This window comes from Puma concolor, chromosome A2 (assembly GCF_028749965.1).
Source record: "Puma concolor isolate L17-30 chromosome A2, mPumCon1.1.hap2, whole genome shotgun sequence".
Lineage (NCBI taxonomy): Eukaryota > Metazoa > Chordata > Mammalia > Carnivora > Felidae > Puma > Puma concolor.
Window position 1 is genome coordinate 159,947,833 of NC_141668.1, and position 25,719 is coordinate 159,973,551.

The 25,719-nt window shown below is 45.8% G+C and overlaps 2 protein-coding genes and 1 pseudogene across 2 annotated transcripts; all 3 read left to right on the plus strand.

Annotated features, from left to right (window-relative positions):
- The first annotated feature begins 8,662 nt into the window (after nucleotides 1-8,662).
- On the plus strand, nucleotides 8,663-9,616 carry LOC112852512 (olfactory receptor 10H3-like). The gene has a single exon (XM_025916008.2). The coding sequence runs from the start codon at nucleotides 8,687-8,689 to the stop codon at nucleotides 9,614-9,616; it is 930 nt and encodes a 309-aa protein (XP_025771793.2). The 5' UTR covers nucleotides 8,663-8,686.
- A 4,010-nt stretch (nucleotides 9,617-13,626) lies between these two features.
- On the plus strand, nucleotides 13,627-15,132 carry LOC112852357 (olfactory receptor 10H3-like; annotated as a pseudogene).
- An 8,987-nt stretch (nucleotides 15,133-24,119) lies between these two features.
- LOC112852677 (olfactory receptor 10H3-like) lies at nucleotides 24,120-25,073 on the plus strand. The gene has a single exon (XM_025916207.2). The coding sequence runs from the start codon at nucleotides 24,123-24,125 to the stop codon at nucleotides 25,071-25,073; it is 951 nt and encodes a 316-aa protein (XP_025771992.2). The 5' UTR covers nucleotides 24,120-24,122.
- The last annotated feature ends 646 nt before the right edge of the window (nucleotides 25,074-25,719 follow it).

The window sequence follows — 25,719 nt, forward strand, 5'->3', positions numbered from 1 at the left end:
CAAGGACCAATGATTTAATCAATCATGTCTGTGTAATCAAACCTCCACAAAAACTCCCTAAGCAATGGGAATCAGAGGCCTTCCCATTTGTGAACACGTGGAGGTGCTAGGAGGGTGGTGTGTCCGGAGAGGGCATGGAAGGTCCTCGGTCCTTCCTCCACACCTTGCCTGATGCACCTGTTTCACCTGGCTGTTCCTGACTTGTGTCTTTTATAGTAAACTGGGAAGAGTAAGTGTTGCATTTTCCTGATTTCTGTGAGTCATTCCAGCAAAGTATCCAAAATGAAAGGGGGGAATTTAGAAACCCCAACTGTGAAGTCCCATCACACAAAAGTGCAGGTACCATGAACACTGAAAACTTGTCACTGGCATCTCCAGGTAGTTCGTGTCAGAAGTGAACTGAATTATGGGACTGCAAGTTGGTGTCTGGGAAGCTGAAGAATTGTTCATTGTTGTGGGAAGAACTCACCCATTCGGTCTTAAGTGTTAGGTGTAGAAACAGCTCACTTCCTGTGTCCCTCTGTCCAATCAGCAACACAGTCCATTCTGCCTCTGAAATCAACCTCCAGTCTGCCACTCGACCTAGTCCAGGATGCCCACGCGCACCTCTGCCCATCTCTTCCTGCGTCTGCCCACCCCGCCGGCCCTCAGCAGCCTGCTTCCCTCACAGCAGCCAGGGGGACTCCCTACAAACAGGAATCTGACCATGGTGCATGGGCTTAAAATGTACCTCTTGGTATAATTACTTTGGAAATCCATTTGGCAGAATCTATTCAAGCTGAACATAGGTATCCCCTATGACTCGGCATTTACACTGCTAGCTTCAGATCCAACACAACATGTAAGTATTAATCCACGAAGGAACATGTAGTAGATGTCATAGGACCCCCAAGTGGAAACATCTGTGAATATATTTACATAATAGAATACCATACAGGTCTTTTCTGTATGTATTTTAAACGTATTTAGAGTACCCCCATTGTCCTTGGAACAAACTCCTTAAGTGGATGCCATGGTCTTGCATGATCTTGCCCTACCCACCTGTCTGCTTTCACAATCCAGAATCCCCCTAGCCACCTCCAACTCTCCAGGGTGCACTGGACAGCCATCAGCCCCAAATGCACCATACCTCTGTGACTCTGAGCCTTTGCTCTTGCTGGATGCCCGTCTTCCACCTGCTGTGTCATCTGAATCATACCTACTCTCCCTTCAGGTCTCAATGTAGCCACCATGTATCGCCCAAGTCTCTAAATTGCAGGCTGGGCTTCTGACCCACACTTGACTTCTGCAGATCCCTAGCGTGCCCTCATTACACCTCTGATCACTCTGTGCAGTCATCTTTCATTATATGACAGCTTCCTTCAGTAGACCATGAATAGGAGAGAGCAGAGACCTAGTTCTGGGTCAATGCTGGATCCTAGCACCTATAAGATTTCCATGTAAAATAAGCCTTGAATGACATTTTTTAAAATTTTTATTTATTTATTTATTTTGATAAGGAGAGTGTGTGAGCAGGGGAGGGGCAGAAAGACAGGCAGAGAGAATCTCAAGCAGGCTCTGAACTGTCAGCCACGGTGCCTGATGTGGGACTCCATCTCATGAACCATGAGATCATGACCTGAACCTAAACCAAGTCAGATGCTTAACTGACTGAGCCACCTTGAGTAGCATTTCTTGATTATATATATATATATATATATATATATATATATATACACACACACACGTATATATATATATATATGTCTTTATATATATAAATAAATATATACGTATATGTGTATGTGTGTGTGTGTACATATATATATATATATATATATAAATGAGGGCCTAGTGCCATGAACACATAGGGCACTCTTTTCTGCTCATCATCATGAGCTATGATCACCACCTGGCCACCCGCGATCCCATGTGCTACAATGTGCACATGAGTCCCTGTGGCTGTGCCCATCTTGTGTCTTGTTTCTGGACTGGTGGCCTCTGGAATAAGGAACTCAAGAACACCATAAGGAGGAACTTCCAAGGAAAATTCATTTCCCTAACCTCCTGACAACCAGTTTGGTGGTGAATAAATATGACAGAAGGACTGGGGATAATAACATCTGTCTCTATTGGACTGTTGTAAGGATTCATTATATGAAAATACACACATCCATAGCTGTTGGACGCATGCTGGGTATTTGTTTTTCCCCAATTTGTTTGCCTCTCTCTTGCATAGATTCTAGTGGTCATGGTCTTTTGTTCTTGACCCTGTGTGATGAACTCCATCCCATCAGTTCTATCTAAGAGTGTGTTATCTTCTTATGGGCAGGTGGGGGGCATCACATGGATGTGTCTGGGCACTGGTGCACATGGTTCTTCTTGACTGGAAAAAGAAGGGAAGACTTTCCCCTCATCCATCAGGTGGTTAAACAAATATAGGAACAATAATAAGTGCCACCAACATTGGGCCTTGTCTTATCAAGCACTGTATCCAGTGTTTGATAGTATTGTTTTTTTTTAATTATAAGAAATGCACAAAAGAAAACAAATCATTTGTTTTCAAGATGATGGTTCCTATTTATTATTCCTCACTGCCTTGAAGTAATAGACCCTAATGGTGATTTTCTATGCTAAACTGGTTCAGAAGGTGAAGGGGGGAGGGAGAGAGAGAGAGAGAGACAGAGAGACAGAGACAGACTAGTGGGATCTGAACAGGAAGTTGGATAAAGTGCATACAGGGCAAAATCTGGGAAAAGCATAAAGAATGAGAAGGAGGTTGGTAACAGGCACTTTTCATAAGAGGAAGGGAAAAGGAAGGGAGAGTGAGAAAGGAAGAGAGGGGGAGAGGAATAGGGAGGAAAAGAGAGAGAGAAAGGGGAGGGGGAGCAGTGCTTAGATAAGAACATAAGGCATGTTAAAAGGGTTTTGCTTTCTGACAGGTTATGGAAAGTCTTTTCCCTTTTTCCCCACATTACTTTCCATAAACATCAATTTCTCATTCCTGAGTTTGGAAGAATCTATTTGGGGGATTTGTTGTAGGCACAGTGCTATCTCAAGATGCACAAAGAGAGGTCAAGGGTATGGGTACCCCCTTTATGCAGATGAGAACAGTTGGTGGAGGTCACACAACATGTGAAGGAAAGGGTCACATGGAGATTGAGGTCTGTCTGACTCCCATGCTGGGGATTGGGAAACCATAGGTCTGAGGATCCAGGAAGGGGGCTTTCTGTGGATCTAAACTACTACTCAAAGGGGAGGCCAGATGTTTGAGTTGGAGGCAGAAGATGTGATACAATGTTAAACCCACAGCTACCAGGCACCTAGTGAGCATACAAGACTCTCCTCGGTGGTCAATGAACATGGACAACATAGGAGACCAAATATTTGCTTGATTGTATCACAGAAAGGCTTATGTTGATGTGGACCCTCAGGCTCAGATCACCAGGATGACAGGGATAGGGTCGAACTTGACCATGAGGCGAGGTGGGGTGATCCAGAGTGTCCAGGAGACAGTGAACATTTCTATTGACAAGGAGAAATCGCTCCCTATGACCCAGCTCTAAATTACCCTCATTGTGGGAAGCCCTCCAGCTGCCTTGACCCCAGGGCAGAGCCCTGGATTCCCAGTGGATTTCCACTCTGGGCTGCTCCAGCTCCTGCCTTCCTGCTGTCCCTGCCCTGACCCTAAGGGATTGAGGGCATCTACTCCAGCCCTGTTTCCCCCAAGACTGGGAGCTCCTAGTCCTCAGTAGGGACTGGGGCTCTCTGGGCACCAGAGACAGCAGGGAGTCTTGGTTGTGTTGGGGAGTTGGAGGAAGGAGTAGAGGTTGCAGGTCCCCAGAGGCCCTCTGATGATCCTCTTGGCCTCTCCAGACCCTGAGGACAGCCTTCCAGATTGGTGTCCCAGGGAGGCCCTGGGGAGCAGCAGGATGGAAGTTGCAGCAGGCATAAAGCACAGAGCATCAGTTCCAGGAGCCCAGAGGCCTGGCCCCACACCTGCCCCTGTGTGCTGCTGACAGAATAACCCAAGAGAGCGTCTTCTGTCCTCCCCTGCTGGCTGCTTCCTGGAAGAGGCAGCCCAGCACGAGGGGACCAAGAGGGACAGGGTAGGTGGCAATATTTAGGCAGTTGTGGGGAGCAAGCCCGGGTTGGGGGTGGGAACAGGACTAGGGAGAAAGGTGGTAAGACAGGCTCTTAGCCTTGGGAGCTGGTGGGACTTTTCTCGGGTTGCCCCTGCTGGGTCCTGGGTTCCTCACTCAGCCTAGTGACCTTTGCAGCTTCTAGGTCACTATTGTTGATTGGGACTGATTCTGTCCCCCTGAAATATTTGCACATGCCCGGAGGCCCTTTTGTTGTCACAGCTCATGGGGAGGGAGGGATGCTACCGGCATCTGGAGGGCTGAGGCCAGGGATGCAGCTAAACGTTGTACAATCTGGTAGTAGTGTGGGGCGTTTGTTCCACTGGTGAACCAATCAGGACACGTTATAGTAACTCCGCCCACATTTACACTAGGGCTCACTGTCTGTGTTGCAGCCTGTGGGTTTGGAGCAGTGGATAGTGGCATGTATACAGCGTTCCAGCATCCCACAGAACAGTGTCAGGTGCTCTGTTTTTAATGCGCCCAAATGCAATTATGCTGGAGAGTTGAGCTGCCTTTTGCCTCATTCACTCGGTGTCATTTTACGGCTTCATTTATGCTGCTGTGTGTGCATGGAACTCCTGGCTGGGGCTCCAGGGTTTGCATCCGGCCCGTGGGACCTGCCCCCTTCCCAGTTACGGTTCCCAAGCAGGCTTGTCCATTCCCGCACTACAAGCGGGGCTTCATCCCACAGGCTCCGTCCAGGTAGGTGTGCGCCATGGAGATAGAGGTTCAGGTGCACGTGAAGGTTGCACTTCTCCATTCTCGGTTCTCACCCGCAGGCCGCGGGACTGCTTTCTCCCCGTATAGCTGTGGGCATTGGGCACTTCCTAATCTGGGGAAATGAATAGGTGCACAGGGAAATCTCAGGGTCGTTTTCCCCTTCCCTTTCCTTGTCTTGAAACCATCTGTTCAAAACTGAAGGCTGATGGGGTGTGGGAGGGAGGGGATGGTGGGTGGTGGGTATTGAAGAGGGCATCTTTTGGGATGAGCATTGGGTGTTGTATGGTAACCAATTTGACAATAAATTTCATGTACTAAGAAAATAAAAATAAAAATGTCTGCGAAAAAAAAAAAAACATCTGTTCACGTGCCTGTGTAACCCCTTCTGTAAGTTCTCTGCTCATGTCTTGGACTCGTTTCTGTATGGAGTCTCTACTTCTTAATGTGAGTCGTTTCTTATTTACTCTAGACAGTATTCCCTGGTCAATTTTAGTCAATGCATCAGCTCCTTTCCCAAATTTCCATCTGCCTGTTCATGTATCCTGGATATCCTTTGTTGAACAAAATCCTTGGGGAAGTTTTTATGTCTATTTTTTTCCCAAGGAGTTAACATTTATGTACTAAGAATGGAATTTGGGGTACCTGAGTGCCTCAGTTGGGTCAGTGTCCAACTTCAGCTCAGGTCATGGTCTCACAGTTCGTGAGTTTGAGCCCTATATTGGGCTCCTGCTGTCAGCACAGAGACTGCTTCTGTCAGCCCAGAACCCGACATGGGGCTCAAACTCACAAACCGCGAGATCATGACCTGAGCCGCAGTCAGAAGCATAACCGACTGAGCCACCCAGGTGCCCCAGTCCATCCATGTTTTGTAAATGGCAAGATTTCAGTCGTTTTTATGGTTGAGCAATATTCCATTGTACATACGAACCACATCTTCTTTATCAAGCAATTGGACTGCTTCTATAATTTGGATACTGTATGTAATGCTGCTATTAACATTGGGGTGCCTATTTGCATTTTAACTGGTATTTTAATGTTCTTTGGGTAAATACCTAGTAGTGAAAATGCTGGATATAGGGTAGATCTATTTTTAACTTTCTGAGGAATGTCCACACTGGTTTCCAGAGAGCTACCCAGTTTGCATTCCCAGCAAAGGGCAAGAGGGTTGCCTTTTCTCCACTTCACCTTAACATTTGTGTTTGAGATTTGGTTGAGAAGTCCTTCTTCACTCTTACATAGCAAAGTTATTCTCCTGAATCCTTCTCCTATTAATGTTATATTTCATTTTATGTGTGAAGTCCATCTAGATTACATGGGGACTTAGGCAAGAATTCAGATTTACACTCTTCCTAAAATGACCAGTTTTCCCACCACAAATCAGTAAACCATCCTTCCCTTTTTTCATTTGGTTTGTGCTCCCAGTTTTGAATCACGCAGGGATATTTTCTTAGGTATCCAATCTGGACATCACACACATCACCTCTGCCTGCCCCAGGGTCTCGCTTTAAAAAATGATGCTGTATCAATAGAAGAATGGATAGCTGTGGGGCACCTGGGTGGCTCAGTCGGTTAAGCATCTGACTTCGGCTCAGGTCACGATTTCATGGTTTGTGAGTCTGAGCCCTGCCCTGTGTGACAGCTCAGAACCTAGAGCCTGCTACAGACTCTGTGTCTCCCTCTCTCTCTCTGCCCCTCCCCTGCTTGCACTCTGTCTCTCAAAAATAAATAAACATAAAAAAAAAAGAAGAAGAATGGCTAGTTGGAAAAAATAAAATAAAAAAACAAATGATTCTGATTTGGTAGTGAGTCTCAACGCCATGAGGGACATCTCTCTGTCTCTTTTGTGTGCTTCATTGTTAGAAGACCTGTACAGTTTTTCACTGACTTTATTTTTCAGAAGTAGGCTTATGATAGTTCTTAAATTTAACTTCTCTAATTGTAAATGCAGCTGCACTGAGCATAATTTGGGGAGGAACCAACATAACTGCTATATTAGCTCATCCAATCTAAGAGTACACATGGATTTACAGCTTTCCATGTAGCCAGACCATCTTCTACCTATCTATCCATGGTTACAGTTTCTGTCCTTGGAAGTATTGCATGTGTTTGGTTAATTTCTAGATAGTAAAAAAAATTTTTTTGATGTTTATTTTTGAGAGAGACAGAGTGTGAGTGAGGGAGGGGCAGAGAGAGAGGGAGACACAGAATCCGAAACAGGCTCCAGGCTCTGAGCTGCCAGCACAGAGCCCAACATGGGGCTTGAACTCACAAGCCGTGAGATCATGACCTGAGCTGAAGTTGGACGTTTAACCAACTGAGCCACCTGGGCGCCCCAGGAGAGAGAGTCCTAAGTCCGCTCCACGCTCAGCACAGAGCCCGATGCGGGGCTCGAACCCACGAACCGTGAGATCATGACCTGAGCCGAAGTCGGACACTCAACCGCCTGAGCCACCCAGGCGCCCGGGTTGATGATTGCACTTTTAAATGGGTTAAGAATTCAATATTTTCAAAGAATCTCAGTTTAAATTACTAATATAGTAAGAATGGAGAGTTCTAACTCACTCAAACAAAAGCTTTCAAAGGGACTCAATAGTTTTTTTTAACATAAAGAAATACTGCAACCAAATGGGGGCACCTGGGTGGCTCAGTTGGCTAAGGGTCTGACTTTGGCTCAGGTCGCGATCTCATGGTTTGGTTCCTGAGTTCAAGCCTCACATCTGGCTCTATGCTGTCAGCACAGAGCCCACTGTGGATCCTCTGTCTCCCTCTCTCTCTCTGCCCCTTCCCCCCTGGGCACACTCTCTCTTTCAAAAATAAATGAAACTTACAAAAAGAAAAGAAATACTGCAACCAACATGTTTGACAACTGTCTCCTTATAGTTTGTGTCACTATTGGGAATGTTACCTTGCTTTTTCCTTGAATTCTGTCTTTCACATGATTACTATGAGTGCAATTCTATGGGAGATGCTATGAGTTTGGGAAGTTGATCTGTCTTCCACAGCATGTGTTCTGTCCTTGATCAAAGATTTTCTGCCTTCATTCTTGCACCTTTCTAGGTAGATGACCACGTCTCTTTGCTTCCAATCCTGGTATTCCTTCTTTCTTTAACAATCCTCAAGCACCTCTCCTGGCTTTCAGTCCCCTGCTAATGAACAGCCGAGACAGTGAGTAACCTTGGCTTGTTTCTGATTCTAAAATAGTCTATTTAGGGGTGCCCGGGTGGCTCAGTCAGTTAAGCGTCCAACTTCAGCTTAGGTCATGATCTCACAGTTCTGTGAGTTCCAGCCCTGTATCTGGCTCTGTGCTGACAGCTCAGAGCCTGGAGCCTGCTTCAGATTCTGTGTCTCCATCTCTCTCTCTCTCTCTGCCCCTTCCCTGCTCACACTCTGTCTCTCTCTATCTTTCAAAAAATGAATAAATGTTAAAAAAATTTTATAAAATAATGCATCTATCTGTCTCCCACTTCTTGTACTATTTCCTAGTTTGTGGCATGTATTCTTAGTTAACTAAGAAAGTCTCAGTTGATTTGATGTTGACAAAGCTTTAAAAAAATCTTCAAGATATATAAACATATCATCATTATGCTGTGTATTAAAATAATATAATGTATGTCAGTTATAAATCAATTTTAAAAACCATATAGGAATTGAACTTTAGCAATCCAGGATAGCTTTCTAGATTGATATAATTATATGACATTTCCTCTTTAACTTATTCATGTGACTAACTATATGATAGGTTTATTCTGAATCATCCTTGTCATTCATGGGATAAATTACGCACCCTCATTCCCTTTCTGATCTCACCAGATGCAGTACCCCTGCCTGGTCGAAACTATAGCATGGTGACTGAGTTCATCCTCGTGGGATTCTCTAACTTCCCACGACATCTCCTGCCCGCTTTCTTCCTGCTGTACCTGCTCATGTACCTGTTCACGCTGCTGGGGAACCTGCTCATCATGACCACAGTCTGGAGCGAGCGCAGCCTGCACACGCCCATGTACCTCTTCCTGTGCGCCCTGTCCACCTCCGAGATTCTGTTCACCGTTGCCATCACCCCTCGCATGCTGGTTGACATGCTCTCCACCCACCGCACCATCACCTGGGCGGCCTGTGCCAGCCAGATGTTTTTCTCCTTCACGTTTGGCTTCACACACTCCTTCCTGCTCATGATCATGGGCTACGACCGCTACGTGGCCATCTGCCACCCCCTGCGCTACAATGTGCTCATGAGCCCCCGTGGCTGTGCCCGCCTCGTGTCCTGGTCCTGGGCTGGTGGCTCAATCATGGGGATGATGGTGACCCTGATAGTTTTTCACCTCACCTTCTGTGGGTCTAATGTGATCCACCATTTTGCCTGCCACGTGCTTTCCCTTCTAAAGTTGGCCTGTGGGAAGGAGACATCCTCTGTCACCTTGGCTGTGATCCTGGTGTGTGTCTCAGCTCTGATGGGCTGTTTATTCCTCATCGTCCTCTCCTATGTCTTCATCGTGGCCGCCATATTGCGGATCCCCTCTGCTGAGGGCAGGCACAAGACCTTCTCCACATGTGTGTCCCACCTCACGGTGGTCATTGTGCACTACGGCTTTGCCTCCATTATCTACCTCAAGCCCAAGGGCCCCCATTCTATGGACAGTAACACCCTGATGGCCACCACCTATATAGTCTTCACCCCCTTTCTCAGTCCGATCATTTTCAGCCTCAGGAATAAGGAGCTCAAGAACGCCATAAAGAAAAGCTTCCAGAGAAAATTCAGTCCCTTAAGCTCCTGACACTGGAGGAGACATGGTGGTGAGGAAATATGACAGAAGGGCTGAAAATAATAACATGTCTCCATAGGACTATTGTAGGGATTCAATATAGTAAATACTGAAAAGATATTGTTGGATGCACCCATAGGTGTTGGATACCTGCTAGGTATTTGTTTTTCCCCAATTTGTGTGCTCCCCTCTTGCATAGGCTCTAGGGATCATGATCTCTTATTTAAGACCCCATGTGATCAATTCTATCCCATTACTTCTGTCTAAGAATGTGTTATCTACCTATGGGCCGGTGGGGGGTATCACATGGATGTACCTGAGCACTGATGCCAATGGTTCTTGAATGGACAAGCAAAGGAGGATTTTCCCGTCTTCCTCTATAAGGATAAACAACAATAAGCATAATAATAAATGCCACCATCATCAGGACTTTTCCTATCAGGGTCTGTGCCCAGTGTTGTATAAGCATATATTTTAATTACGCCAAGTGCACGAAAGAAAATACATTATTTCCGTCCAAGAAGATGACTGAATGTGTATAGTTCCTTCTGTGTTTTGAGGGGATAGACTTGATGGAGATTTTCTGTTGAGCTGAGTCGAGTGACGGATGTCAGAAGGCAAAGTGGAGAAAGAGAGAGACAGGAAAAGGAGAGAGGGTTCAGTGCTTGAGTAACGACATATACAATGTTTAAAGGGTGTGGCTATCTGACATCTTAAGGAGATCCTTTTACCTTTTCCCCCATACGCTTTCAGTAAAACATCAATTTGTCACTACTATGTTTGCTTGCAGCTATCTGGAGGATGTGTTGGATGGCACAGTGCTATCTCAAGATGGCACAAAGAAAGGTCAAGGGTGTGGGTACCTCCTTTATGCTGACGACAAATGTTGGTGGGGGTCACACAACATGTGAGTGAAGGGGTCACATGCAACTTTAGGTGCGTCTGACTCCCATGCTGGGGTTGGGAAACCATGTCTGAAGCTCCAGGAGGGGGCCTTCCATTGGTGTAAATTCTTACTTAAACTGTGGTCAGATATTTGAGCTGCAGTCAGAAGATGTTTTACAATACTAATCTAAGGATGGCTGCCACATATGAGTACCTGCCACTTGCTAAATGCTGTGGGAAGTGTTTCCTATGCATTCACTCTTCTAAGTCTCAAAATAAATTATCCTTTCTCCACGTTTAGATATGACCCACATCTATCATTAATCACATTTTTGAAATTCAAAAAATGCAAATCTGTCACAGGCCACAGCACCATGGAGGCAGGGAGCAGGAATCGAATACAATGTGCATGTGTGTGCAGTTGGTGATCAGGAACCTGCCTCTCTCAGGTGTCTACAGAGAGAAGTGAGGTCATGACTAGGAGGAGAAGGCTGTCATTAGAAGGAAGAGAATCCTTTCAGGGAAGGAGGGCAGGTGCAGCCCTAGGTACACACCCGTTTCACACAGCCAGAGGGAAACACAGACTCCAGAGGAGTTCATGAGACACTTTTTCTCATGAACGCTGACAACGAGAGCTTGGCAAAACCGGCTACGGCAGTTTTGGGGTTCCATTCATTATTTTGTTCATTATCGGTGTTACTGACGGATGCCCCCACCATTCCTAAGATGTGCTTCTCCAGAGCCTGTGGCTGCGTTCCCTTACCCAGCAAGAGGGAGTGTGCAGATGAGATGCAGTTAAGATCTGAGACAGGGGGATTACCCTCATCACCCAGATGGGCTGCTATAATTGCAAGTGTCCTTATACAAGGGGGCAGGAGGGACCAGAGACAGGGAGCAGTAGGGGATGTGACACCGGAAGGAGGAATTGGAGTAGCTGAGGCAGGAACCACAAGCCAGGGGATGCGTGGTGCCCTCGAAGCTGGGAAAGCAGGAGACACATCCCTCCCCGGATCCCCTGAAGGATGCAGCCCTGCTCACACCTGGACTCACACCTGGTGACCCTGATTCGGCTTCTGGCCTCCAGCATAGAAGAGGATAGATGTGTGTGGAGTCAGGGCACGAGATTTATATGCTTTGTTACAGCAGCCCCAGGAACTGACTCGTGAAATGGCATCTTGACATTAAATGTTATTGGGTTTCACTTTACAATTAGTTTCAAGCCAGATTCTCAGGCCATTCTTCTTTGTGGAGAAGACCTGGGGCGTTGAGATGGCTCTCGAGAAGTGCTGAGTGTCCTTGGAATTCGGTCAACAAAGATGAAGGAGTCCCGGTAGCCCAGCTGCAGGGTTTGCTCGTTGGGGTGTGTTTTGGGGACTCACCTGACCGTGTAGCTGCAGGAGCCCCAGTACAGGGGCTGGGGTGCGGTGTGCCCTGAACCAACACTATTGGAGCAGGAGCTGGAGGACAGCAGGAATGGTCTCCGTGCTCGACGTGGACTGTGTGACTCAGGAGGGATGCTCACCCTCCTGTGTGATGGGGCCCCTGCGTTAGAATAAAGACACAGCATCACGCACATCCTCAGAGAGACGCTGAGTTGCAGGGGCTGAACTGGGGGAAATGCTTACCCACAGGACAAACCACCAGGGATCCTGAGGTCTGGGTCTCATCTCTTTAGATGGAAAAGGGACATTTTTACAAGGCCTCTTTTTCTTTTAAGGTTTTTGTGTTAGTCAGGGTTCCCCAGAAAAACAGAACCATTAGAATGGATGTGTATATACACATGTGAACATATATACCATATATACGTAAGTGTATATAACATATAACATATGTAATAATGTTACATTATGTTTAAATTCATCTTTTTACTGCTTGTTGCTATTTTCTTTTCTGTGACCAATCTCCAAGCACAAATAACATTTTTTCCTTGGCACTCTAACAAGTAGTCTTGTGGCTGAAGACTAAGTGGTTCCAATTACTAAGCTAATGTGATACAAGATGTATAATTTAGTTTACAAAGTATAATACTTCGAATTTTTATACTAATTTTTAAAGAATACAAACTAAGGTCTTTTTTTATTTAAATTTTTAAAAATATTTTTATTTATTTTTGAAGGAGAGAGAGAGACAGAGCATGAGCAGGGGAGGAACCGAGAGAGAGGGAGACACGGAATTTGAAGCAGGCTCCAGGCTCTAAGCTGTCAGGACAGAGCCTGATGCGGGGCTCGAACTCACTAACTGTGAGATCATGACCTGAGCTGAAGTCGGATGCTTAACCGACTGAGCCACCCAGGCGCCCCCAAACTAAGGTCCTTGAAATACACACCCAGAAGAGAAAAGTGGCTATGCAAACCAGTACCAAAATAAAAAGTAGATTATTTTCTACAACAGCCCATGGACTTACCCCTGCTCTCAGCCTTGGGGACAGAAGCCGGAACTGGAGATGGCAGGGGGGATCTTCATGTGGCCATAGCAAGTGAGGATGATCACAACAACCCCAGCGACATGCTTGCCACCTGCTCCTTGTGTGACCCTACATCCACTCGTCAGTTCCTTAACCTGTGCCACAAAGCACTTCAAAATTCAGGTGAGAGGCGCCTGGTGGCTCAGTCAATTAAGCATCACGTCTCAATGTAGACACTACCAATTGCCAAAGTCTCTAAATTGCAGGCTGGGTCTGTGACTCACCCTTAGCTTCTGCAGATCCCTAGGCTGCCCTCGTCACACCTCTGACCGCTGTGTATTGTCATGTTTGGTTATATGACAGGTTCTCTCAATGGACCATGAAAAGGGGAGAGCAGAGACCTAGTCCTGGGTCATTGCTAGATCCTAGCACCTAGAATATTTCCATACAAAATAAGCCTGGAAGAACATTTCTTTTTTTTTTTTTTAATTTTCTTTAAAATTTATTTATTTTTGAGACAGAGAGAGACAGAGCACGAACAGGGGAGGGTCAGAGAGAGAAGGAGACACAGAATCCAAAACAGGCTCCGGGCTCTGGGCTGTCAGCACAGAGCCTGACACGGGGCTTGAACTCATGAGCCGTGAGATCATGACCTGAGCCGAAGTCAGATGCTTAACCGACTGAGCCATTCAGGCGCCCCTGGAAAAACATTTCTTGACTATACACATGCTAAATGAAGACAAAGTATTGTGAGAACAAAGAGCACTCCTTTCTGCTCATGATCAGGAGCTATGACTGCTACGTGGCCATCTGCTACCCCATGTGCTACAGTATGCTCATGAGTCCCTGTGGCTGTGCTGTCCTACATCCCAGGGCTGGGCTGGTGGCTCAGCTGGGAATGATAATGACCCCAGTGGTTTTTCATCTCACTTTCTGTAGGTCTTGTGTGATCCACCATTTTGTCATGCTGGTTGACATGCTCTCCACCCGCCGCACCATCACCTGGACGGCCTGTGCCAGCCAGATGTTTTTCTCCTTCACGTTTGGCTTCACACACTCCTTCCTGCTCACCGTCATGGGCTACGACCGCTACGTGGCCATCTGCCACCCCCTGCGCTACAATGTGCTCATGAGCCCCCGTGGCTGTGCCCGCCTTGTGTCCTGGTCCTGGGCTGGTGGCTCGATCATGGGGATGATGGTGACCCTGATAGTTTTTCACCTCACCTTCTGTGGGTCTAATGTGATCCACCATTTTGCCTTCCATGTATTTTCCCTCTTGAAATTGGCCTGTGGGAAAGAAACAGCCTCCGTCACCTTGGGTGTGATCCTGGTGTGTGTCTCAGCTCTGATGGGCTGTTTATTCCTCATCATCCTCTCCTATGTCTTCATAGTGGCCGCCATATTGAGGATCCCCTCTGCTGAAGGCAGGCACAAGACTTTCTCCACATGTGTGTCCCACCTCACGGTGGTCATTGTGCACTACGGCTTTGCCTCCATTATCTACCTCAAGCCCAAGGGCCCCCATTCTATGGACAGTAACACCCTGATGGCCACCACCTATATAGTCTTCACCCCTTTCTCAGCCCGATCATTTCAGCCTCAGGAATAAGGAGCTCAAGAACGCCATAATGAGAACCTTCCATGTTTTCATGTGTATGTTAGTCATCTGGTGTCTTCTTCAGAAAAGTCTTCTCATGTCTTCTACCCATTTCTTAACTGGGTCGTTGTGTTTTGGGTGTTGAGATTGATAAGTTTTTAAATTTTTTGTAATGTTTATTTATTTTTGAGAGAAAGAGAGAGAGAGAGAGAGACAGAATGTGAGCAGGGAGGGGCAGAGAGAGAGGGAGACACAGAATCCAAAGCAGGCTCCAGGCTCTGAGCCATCAGCACAGAGCCTGATGCAGACCTTGAACTCATGAACCGTGAGATCACAATCTGAGCTGAAGTCAGATGCTTAACCAACTGAGCCACCCAGGCGCTCTGAGTTCGATAAGTTCTTTATGGATTTTGGATATGATTCCTTTATGAGATATGTTATTTGCAAATATCTTCTCTCATTCCATAGGCTGCCTTTTGGTTTTGTTGATTGTTTCCTTCTCTGTGAAGAAGCTTTTTATCTTGATGAAGTCCCAATGGCTCAAGTTTGTTTTTGTTTCCCTTGTCTTCAGCAATGTATCTAGTAAGAAGTTGCTATGGCCAAGGTGAAAGAAGTTGCTGTCTGTGTCCTCCAGGGTTTTGATGGTTTCTCATCTCACGTGTAGGTCTTTCATCCATTTTGAATTTATTTTTGTGTCTGGTGTAAGAAAGTGGTACAGTTTCATTCCCCTGCATGTTGCCATCCAGTTTTCTCAACACCATTTGTTGAAGAGACTGTCTTTTTTCCATTGGATATTCTTTACTGCTTTATCGAAGATGAGTTGGCCATAGAGTTGTGGGTCCATTTCTGGGTTTTCTATTCTGTTCCATTGATCTATATGTCTGTTTTCCTGCTAGTCGGTCATATTGTCTTGATGACTAGGGGTTTGTAATATAACTTGAAATCTGGAATTGTGATGCCTCCAGTTTTTTTCTTTTTCAGGATTGCTTTGGCTATTTGCAGTCTTTTGTGGTTCCATACAAATTTTAGGATTCTCTATTCTAGCTCTGAGAATCTAGGGATTGCATTAAATGTGTAGATGGCTTGGGTAGTACACACACTTTAACATTGTTTGTTCTTCCAATCCATAAGCATGCAATGGTTTTCCATTTCTTTGTGTCTTTTTAAATATCCTTCATAAGTCTTCTATAGTTTTCAGAGTACAGATCTTTTACTTCTTTATGAGGATTATTCCTAGGCATCTTATTGTTTTAGTGCAATTGTAAATGGGATTGATTCCTTGATTTCTTTTTCTGATGCTTCATCATTGGTGTATAGAAATGCCACAGATTTTTGCACATTGATTTTATATGCTCAATATCGCTCATCATCAGAGAAATACAAATCAAAACTACAACGAGATATTACTTCACACCTGTCAGAATGGCTAAAACTAACAACACAAGAGACAACAGGTGTTGGCAAGGATGCAGAGAAAAGGGAGTCCACTTGCACTGTTGGTGGCAATGCAAACTGGTGCAACCACTCTGGAGAATAGTATGGATGCTCCTCCAAAATTGAAAAATACAACTACCCTACAACCCAGCAATTGCCCTATTACCCAAAGGACACAAAAATACAAATTTGAAGGGGTACATGCACCCCAATGTTCATAGCAGCAGTATTAACAATAGTCAAATGATGGAGAGAGCCCCAATGTCCATCAACTGATGAATGAATAAAGATGTGGAATATTGCTCATACACAATGGAATATTACTCAGCCATCCAAAAGAATGAAATCTTGCCATTTGCAACAATGTCGATAGAGCTAGAGTGTATTATGCTAAGTGAAATAAGTCAATGAGAGAAAGACAAATATTGTATGATTTCACTCATATGTGGAATTTAGAAAACACAACAGGGGTGCCTGGGTGGCTTAGTCAGTTGGTCATCCAACTTCAGCTCAGGTCATGATCTCACACTTTATGAGTTTGAGCCCTGCATCAGGCTCCATTCTGACAGTGCAGAGCCTAGAGCCTGCTTTGGATTCCGTGTCTTCCTCTCTCTCTCTGCCCCTCCCCCACTCACGCTCTGTCTCTCTCTGTCTAAAAAATAAATAAAGATTAAAAAAATTTTTTAAAGAAACAAAACAGATGAACACATAGGAAGGGAGGGAAGAGAAGGGGGAGAAACAAACCATAAAAGACTGTTAATGATAGAGAACAGACTGAAGGTTGATGGAAGGAGGTGGGTGGGAGATGGATAGATGGGTGATGGGCACTAGCAGGGCACTTGTGATAAGCACTGGATGTTGTATGCAAGTGATGAATCACTGAGTTCTACTCCTGAAACCAATATCGCACTGCATATTAATAACTAAAAATTAAATTTTTAAAAAAAGAAAAGCTTCCAGAGAAAATTCAGTCCCTTAAGCTATTGTTGGCCAGTTTAGTGATGAAGAAATATGGTAGAAGGCCTGAGAACAATAACATCTATCTCCACAGGAATGTTGTAGAGTTTCAGTCTATGAAAATACACATATCCATGGATGTTGGATGCATGCTGGGTATTTGTTTTTCCCCAATTTTTTACACCCCTCTTGCATGGGATCTAGTGGCCATGATCTCTTGTTCTTGACCCCATGTGATGAACTCCTTCCCATTACTCTGTCTAAGGATGTGTTGTCTCTCTATGGACCAGTGGGGAGCATCACATGGATGTGTCTGGGCAATAACGCACAAGGTCTTCTTTTTTTTTATTTTTTTTATTTTTTATTTATTTATTTTTTAATAATTTTTTTCAACGTTTTTATTTATTTTTGGGACAGAGAGAGACAGAGCATGAATGGGGGAGGGGCAGAGAGAGAGGGAGACAGAATCAGAAACAGGCTCCAGGCTCCGAGCCATCAGCCCAGAGCCTGACGCGGGGCTCGAACTCACGGACCGCGAGATCGTGACCTGGCTGAAGTCGGACGCTTAACCGACTGCGCCACCCAGGCGCCCCACACAAGGTCTTCTTGAATGTTCATGCAAGGGAAGATTTTCCCCTCCTCCAACATAAGGATAAAGAAAATTAAGCAGAGTAATAATTTCTGACCCCAGAATTGACCCTTTTCATATCAAGCTATTCATCCAGTGGTTTATAGTATTGTCTTTTAGAGTATGACAAATGCACAAAAAAATTAAACTATTAGTCTCTAAGAAGATGATTTATTGTTTATAATTCCTCACTACCTTGGAAGGGATAGACCTTAAGGGAGGATTTCTGTATAATATAGGGTTCAGGGATGCCTGAGTGGCTCAGTTGGTTAGGCGTCCGACTTCAGCTCAGGTCATGGTCTCACTGCTTGTGAGTTCGAGCTCCGTGTCGGGCTCTGTGCTGACAGCTCAGAGCCTGGAGCCTGCTTCAGATTCTGTCTCCATCACTCTGCCCCTCCCCTGGTCATTCTCTCTCTCTCTCTCTCTCTCTCTCTCTCTCAAATATGAAAATAAAACTTAAAAAGAATAAAAAAAAATAGCGTTCAGAGGGTGAAGCAGAGAGGGGAACGGAGAGACACTGGAAGAGAGAGAGAGAGAGAAAGATAAGTAGTGGGATAGGAGTCCTGAAAATGATCTGAACAAGAAGTTGGATAAAAGTGCATATGGGGCAAAATCTGGAAAAAGCATGAAAATGAGAAGGAAGTTGGTAACAGCACAATTTTCACATGAGGAAGGGAAAGGGAAGGGAGAGTGAGAGAGAAGGAGAGGGGGAGAGGAATAGGGAGGAAAAGAGAGAGAGAAAGGGGAGGGGGATCAGTGCTTGGATAAGAACATAAAGCATGTTAAAAGGGTGTTGCTTTGCACTCTCAACAATAGCTAAATTATGGAAAGAGCCTAAATGTCCATCAACTGATGAATGGATAAAGAAATTGTAGTTTATATACACAATGGAATACTACGTGGCAATGAGAAAGAATGAAATATGGCATTTTGTAGCAACATAGATGGAACTGGAGAGTGTTATGCTACATGAAATAAGTCATACAGAGAAGGACAGATTCCATATGTTTTCACTCTTATGTGGATCCTGAGAAACTTAACAGAAGACCATGGGGGAGGAGAAGGGAAAAAAAAGTTAGAGAGGGAGGGAACCAAATCATAAGAGACTCTAAAAAACTGAGAATGAACTGAGGGTCGAAGGGAAGGTGGGAGGGAGAGGTGGGTGGGTGAAGGGCATTGAGGAGGGCACCTGTTGGGATGAGCACTGGGTGTTGTATGGAAACCAATTTGACAATAAATTTCATAAAAAAAGAACATAATCACAGATATGTCTTTATATAACAGGTTAGTTTGCATATGTACATTTCTGTGCTGTTAGCTGAAAAGCCACCAAATAAATGATAACCACTAGCAAAAAAAAAAAAAAAAAAAAGGGTGTTGCTTTCTGACAGGTTATGGAAAGTCTTTTCCCTTTTTCCCCACATTACTTTCCATAAACATCAATTTCTCATTCCTGAGTTTGGAAGAATCTATTTGGGAGATTTGTTGTAGGCACAGTGCTATCTCAAGATGCACAAAGAGAGGTCAAGGGTATGGGTACCCCCTTTATGCAGATGAGAACAGTTGGTGGAGGTCACACAACATGTGAAGGAAAGGGTCACATGGAGATTGAGGTCTGTCTGACTCCCATGCTGGGGATTGGGAAACCATAGGTCTGAGGATCCAGGAAGGGGGCTTTCTGTGGATCTAAACTACTACTCAAAGGGGAGGCCAGATGTTTGAGTTGGAGGCAGAAGATGTGATATAATGTTAAACCCACAGCTACCAGTCACCTCATGAGCATACAAGACTCTCCTCGGTGGTCAATAAACAAGGACAACACAGGAGACCAAATATTTGCTTGGTTATATCATAGAGAGGCTTATGTTGACGTGGACCCTCAGGCTCGGATCACCAGGACGACAGGGATAGGGTAGAACTTGACCATGAGGCGAGGTGGGGCAATCCAGTGTGTCCAGGAGACAGTGAACACTTCTTTTTTTTTTTTTTTTTTTTTAATTTTTTTTCAACGTTTATTTATTTTTGGGACAGACAGAGACAGAGCATGAACGGGGGAGGGGCAGAGAGAGAGGGAGACACAGAATCGGAAACAGGCTCCAGGCTCTGAGCCATCAGCCCAGAGCCCGACGCGGGGCTCGAACTCACGGACCGCGAGATCGTGACCTGGCTGAAGTCGGACGCATAACCGACTGCGCCACCCAGGCGCCCCTATGTGAACACTTCTACTGACAAGGAGAAATCGCTCCCTATGACCCAGCTCTAAATTACCCTTATTGTGGGAAACCCTCCAGCTGCCTTGACCCCAGGGCAGAGCCCTGGATTCCCATTCTGGGCTGCTCCAGCTACTTCCTCCCCTCTGACTCTGCCCTGACCCTAAGGGGTTGAAGGCATTTACTCCAGTCCTGTCTCCCCCAAGACTGGGAGCTCCTAGTCCTCAGCAGGGACTGGGGCTCTCTGGGCAGACAGAGACAGCAGGGAGTCTTGGTTGTGTTGGGGAGTTGGAGGAAGGAGTAGAGGTTGCAGGTCCCAGAGGCCCTCTGATGATCCTTCTGACCTCTCCAGACCCTGAGGACAGCACTCCAGATTGGTGTTCCAGGGATGCTCTAGGGAGCAGCGTGCTGGGAAGCTGCAGCAGGGATAAAGCACACAGCATCAGTTCCAGGAGCCCAGAGGTCTGGCCCCACACCTGCCCCTGTGTGCTGCTGATAGAATAATACAGGAGAGCATCTTCTTCCCTGCCCTGCTGCCTACTTCCTGGAAGAGGCAGCCCAGCACAGGGGGTCCAGGAGGGACAGGGTAGGTGGCAATATTCAAACAGTTGTCGGGAGCAAGACCCAGACAGGGTATGGGAACAGGGCCTGGTAGACGGGTCATAAGACAGGCTCTTACCCTGCCTGTGGTCTTCTCAGGTGCTGTTATGGGTCCTGGGTTCTTACCCAGCTCAGGGCCCTAGAAGCTTCTAGGCCAGTGGTCCTCAGTCCAGGGTAGTTGGGCCCCACAGGAGACATGTGGGCATGTCTGGAGACATTTTTTTATTGTTGTGACTCATGATTGGTGGGGATGCTACTGACATCTGATGGGTTGAGACCAGAGATCCTGTTAAATGTTATATAATGCACAGGACAGCCGCCACCCCAGAGAATGATCCTGGTCCCAAATCCCACACGTACTGAGGTTCAGAAACCTTGCGTCAGGTATGTGTCTTGCCTTGGCCGTTGTATCCTGGGTTGGCTGAAGGTGGCCTTTGCTAACCTGGAGGTGAGGGGAGGCAGAGAGGTTGAGCTGGATTCACTCCTGGATGCAGGTGTGTGACATAAGCTCAGCACCTGTGGGTGAGCCAACCTCTGTGAGACCAAAGTAGACGAACTCTCTCCTGCACCTGTCGGAGGAGATGGGGGAGCCCAGCCCGGCGAACTGCAGCCACTCCACCAAGTGGCAGGTGGGAAGGCAGACTATAGGGTGAGGCAGCGGCCAGGCGAGGAGGCAGAGGTTGGACCAGCCACTTGTCAAACTGTGTTGTCAATTTACCAGAGGTCCTAAAGACCCCACTGAGGTCAGAAACTATGAGTTTGGAATGGGACCAACTGGTGCATCTGGTACAGACTGATGACAGGAAAGCAGTTTGGAGAACAGAGAAGACATCAGCGTCAGGGATAACCACCCATATTAGGTAAACATAGAGCCCTTTCAGTGAATCTTCATGGTTCTTCTAAAGATAGTTCTCTGCTTACTCCCATATTTCAGCTGGGGAGAGGAGGCTCCGAACTGGAAAGTTCTTTCTCAGATACACACAGCAAAAACCGGGGCTTGAACCCTGGCTCTGATGTCTGCACACCTTGGGTATATTTCAGACAATTGTCTCTGGAAGTCAGAGTGGAGTGGGAACAGAGGAGTAGCCCAGAGCAGTGAGGGGTATAGGTGGAGGATACATTAGGGTTCACTGTCTGTGTTGCACGTTCTGATATATAATGGCATGTATCCACCCTTACAGCATCCTACAGAATAGTGTCAGCTGCTCTATTTTTAATATGCCGAAATGTTATTATGCTGGAGCGTTTGTCTGCTTTTTGCTTCATTCATTCAACACATTTTACGGGTTCATTTATGCTGCTGTGTGTGCACCGAACTCCTGGCTGGGGCTGCAGGGTTTGCATCCAGCCCACGGGTCCTGCCCCCTTCCAAAGAATGGACAAGCAGGCTTTCCAGTTCCCCACTAAAAGCAATGCTACAGAAACCCCCTCGGACATGCTCCCCTGTAAATGCCCTTGAGCAATCGTGATAGATGTTCAGGAGCACATGTGCTGGGGCACAGAGCGCGTGCACTCCTCATTTCCATTATTCTGCGCTCTCACAGGCCGTGCACGAGGGTTGCATTCTCCCCAAAACTGATCAACACCAGGGAGTTTCTAACTTGGGGCACTGAATAGATATACACTGAATTTCCATTGTATTTCCCTCCCTTTGTCTCTCTGTCCCTCTCTCTCTTTTTTATTAGCCTGTTTTTATTGGCTCTTACTACACCCTCTGTGAGCTATCTCTTCATACCTTTGCTAAATTCTGTTTTATCCCTTGCTCATTTCTGTATCAAGCTTTCTGCTTCTTGTACACGTAACCGGTCTCTTGTTAATTCTAGACCATATTCCCCAGTCCTTTTTTGTACAATGAAAATGATTTTTCTCACCTTTCCATCTCCCATTGACTGGATCCAGGATATTTTGTTGAATAGAAACCCATCGTGCTGATGTTTTCATGTCTTTCAAAACCACCTCATGTTTGTGCTTCTGAAGTTTGTTTAAGAAGTCCTTCTCCACTCCTACATCAACAGAAGTATTTTCCGACACCTTCTCCTATTACCTTCAGGGCATTGTGTTTCATATTTAAGTATTGAATCCACCTGGATTCCACCCGTGTGTAAGGCCTTAGGCAGAAATTCAGATTTGCTTTGCTTCATAAAAGGACCAGTCTTCCCACCACGGACTCCTACACCATCCATCTTTTCTCTTGCATTTGTGCTCCCACCTGTACCAAGTTTTGAATCACGCTGGGGTACTTTCTGAGGTATGTAGCCAACTTGATCGGTGTCTGTGGCTGCTCCAGGGTCACACTTGAAAATGACAACGATGTGTATGAGGTCTATCATGGGTCTCCACACCTGCCAGGGCATTTCTCTCCTGGTTAACCCATTTTTTTTGGAAGACTGGTATGGTTTTGCACTGACTTTATTTTCCAGAAGGAACTTAAGGAAACTTTTATCAAATGCACGTTTGATTCACTGTAGCTGAACATGCAGGTATACTGACGATGTAATCATTACCATATTCGCTCATCCACCCGAGAGAGTGGATTGTCCTTCGTGTATTCAGATAGCCATCGACATTTTTACTAATGGTTAACATTTCTGAATCTGGAGGTATTGCGTGTGTTTGATTAGTTCCTAGATATCGTATAACAGAAGTTGTCAAAGTGTGATATGAGGACCCTGGGGTCCCAGAGACCCTTTCTGGGGGACCATCAGGTGCTTACTTTTCCAATGAAGGTGAGGATGTATTTTCATCATATGCTCGACTAAAACAACATGGTGCCACAGGCTGAATGAAGAAGCAGAATGAGCATCAATTGGTCTCCAATCCAAACTTGTTAAAATGTTTTTTAAAGCCACTCTTCTCACTAAACGTTAATTTTGTAAATGTACTTACTTTCCTAAAAATATGTTACTTATATTGACAGTTTGACTTATATTACAGTTTGAACAGGTTGACCTTTCTTTCTTTCCTCTCTCCCACCTTCCCTCCCTACCGCCCTTCCTTCTTCCTTCCCTCTTTCCTTCCTTCCTTCCTTCTTTTTTTCTAGGGAGAAGAGAGAGAACATGTGCAAGTGGGGGGTGGGTAGAGAGAGAGAGAGGATATCATAAGCAGACTCAATGCTCAGTATTGATGCCAACATGGGGCTTGATCTCACGACTGTGAGATCATGACCTGGGCAGAAATCAAGGGTCAGACCATTAACTGACTGAGCCTTCAGATGTCCCATGAATGTATCCATACTACATATTTTCAGACAATCTCAGTGTTAACTTCTAATACGGTGAAAACGGAGAGTTGTACTGCACCCAAACAGGAACCCATCAGAGTCTCACATTTTCTTGAGTGTTAAGAAATCACCAGACCACAATGTTGGCGAGCCGTGTCTTTACAGTTTGTGTCACCGTTGGGAATGTTATCTTAGTTTTGCTTAAAGCTTATACTTTGAATGATTACTGCTGGAGTAATTCTGTGAGAAATACTGAGTGTTGCGAGCCGATCTTGTCTTCTGCAGACTGTGCTCTCTATTGCTGTGGTACCTTATGTCTTCATTCTTTACTTTTTCTGGGTGAAGGAGCATGTCTCTTTCCTTCCCATCCGTACATATCTTCTTTCTTGTTCTTATTTATAGCACCACTCATGACTTTCAGTTCCGTGCTAAAGAACAGCAGAACCAGTGAGTATCTGGGTCACTTTCCCAATCCTGATATACTGCATCTGTAGTCTCCCCATTTCATATATTGTTGTATACACTCATGATTGTCATGCTGGTCACCTTCGTTCCCCTTCTGATCTCACCAGATGTAGCACCCATGGCTGGTCAGAACTATAGCATGGTGACTGAGTTCATCCTCGTGGGATTCTCTAACTTCCCACGGCATCTTCTGCCCACCTTCTTCTTGCTGTACCTGCTCATGTACCTGTTCACGCTGCTGGGGAACCTGCTCATCATGGCCACAGTCTGGAGCGAGCGCAGCCTGCACACGCCCATGTACCTCTTCCTGTGCGCCCTGTCCATCTCCGAGATTCTGTTCACCGTTGCTGTCACCCCTCGCATGCTGGTTGATATGCTCTCCACCCACCGCACCATCACCTGGGCGGCCTGTGCCAGCCAGATGTTTTTCTCCTTCACGTTTGGCTTCACACACTCCTTCCTGCTCATGATCATGGGCTACGACCGCTACGTGGCCATCTGCCACCCCCTGCGCTACAATGTGCTCATGAGCAACCGTAGCTGTGCCCATCTGGTGTCCTGGACCTGGGCTGGTGGCTCAGTCATGGGGATGATGGTGACCCTGATAGTTTTTCACCTCACCTTCTGTGGGTCTAATGTGATCCACCATTTTGTCTGCCACGTGCTTTCCCTTCTAAAGTTGGCCTGTGGGAATGAGAATTCCTCTGTCACCTTGGCTGTGATCCTGGTGTGTGTCTCAGCTCTGATGGGCTGTTTATTCCTCATCGTCCTCTCCTATGTCTTCATCGTGGCCGCCATATTGCGGATCCCCTCTGCTGAGGGCAGGCACAAGACCTTCTCCACGTGTGTGTCCCACCTCACTGTGGTCATTGTGCACTACGGCTTTGCCTCCATTATCTACCTCAAGCCCAAGGGCCCCCATTCTATGGACAGTAATACCCTGATGGCCACCACCTATACAGTCTTCACTCCCTTTCTCAGCCCGATCATTTTCAGCCTCAGGAATAAGGAGCTCAAGAACGCCATAAAGAAAAGCTTCCAGAGAAAATTCAGTCCCTTAAGCTCCTGAAGGCCAGTTGGTGGTGAGGAAATATGATAGCATGGCTGGGGATAATGAGGTCTGTCTCCATAGAGCTTTTGTAAGGATTCATGTATGTGAAAAGACACACATTGATAGATTATGGATATTTTTTGGGTATTTGTTTTTCTCCAATTTGTTTGACCCTGTCTTCCATAGTCTGTAGTGATCATCACCTCTTGCTCTTGACCCCATGTGATGAACTCCTTCCTATATTCTGTCTATGTTGTGTTCTCTACCCTTGGGCTAGTGGGGAGCATCACATGGATGTGTCTGGGCACTGATGCCCATGGTTCTTATTGAATGCACATGCAAGAAAGGAATTTCTCCTTCACAAACATAAGGATAAACAAAAATAGGAAAAACTAGTGCTGCCAGAATTGGGGCTTTTCTAAGCAGGAACTGTGTCCAGTATTGTATATATTATCTTTTAATTATAACAAATGCACAAAATAACATTAACTACTTGTCTCTAAGGGAATGGTTGAACGTTAATGGTTCTTCACTGTCTTTGGAAGGAATAGATCCTAAGGAGGTTACTATGTTGATCTGAGTAGAGTGAAGAATATCAGAATCCGAAGTGAAGTGAGAGAGGGAGGGAGGGGTAGAGAGTGGGTGGAGGAAAGGGTTCAGTGTT

Coding starts and splice junctions, on each gene's coding strand:
- LOC112852512 (XM_025916008.2), top strand. CDS start 8,687: ATGGTGACTGAGTTCATCCTCGTGGGATTCTCTAACTTCCCACGACAT.
- LOC112852677 (XM_025916207.2), top strand. CDS start 24,123: ATGGCTGGTCAGAACTATAGCATGGTGACTGAGTTCATCCTCGTGGGA.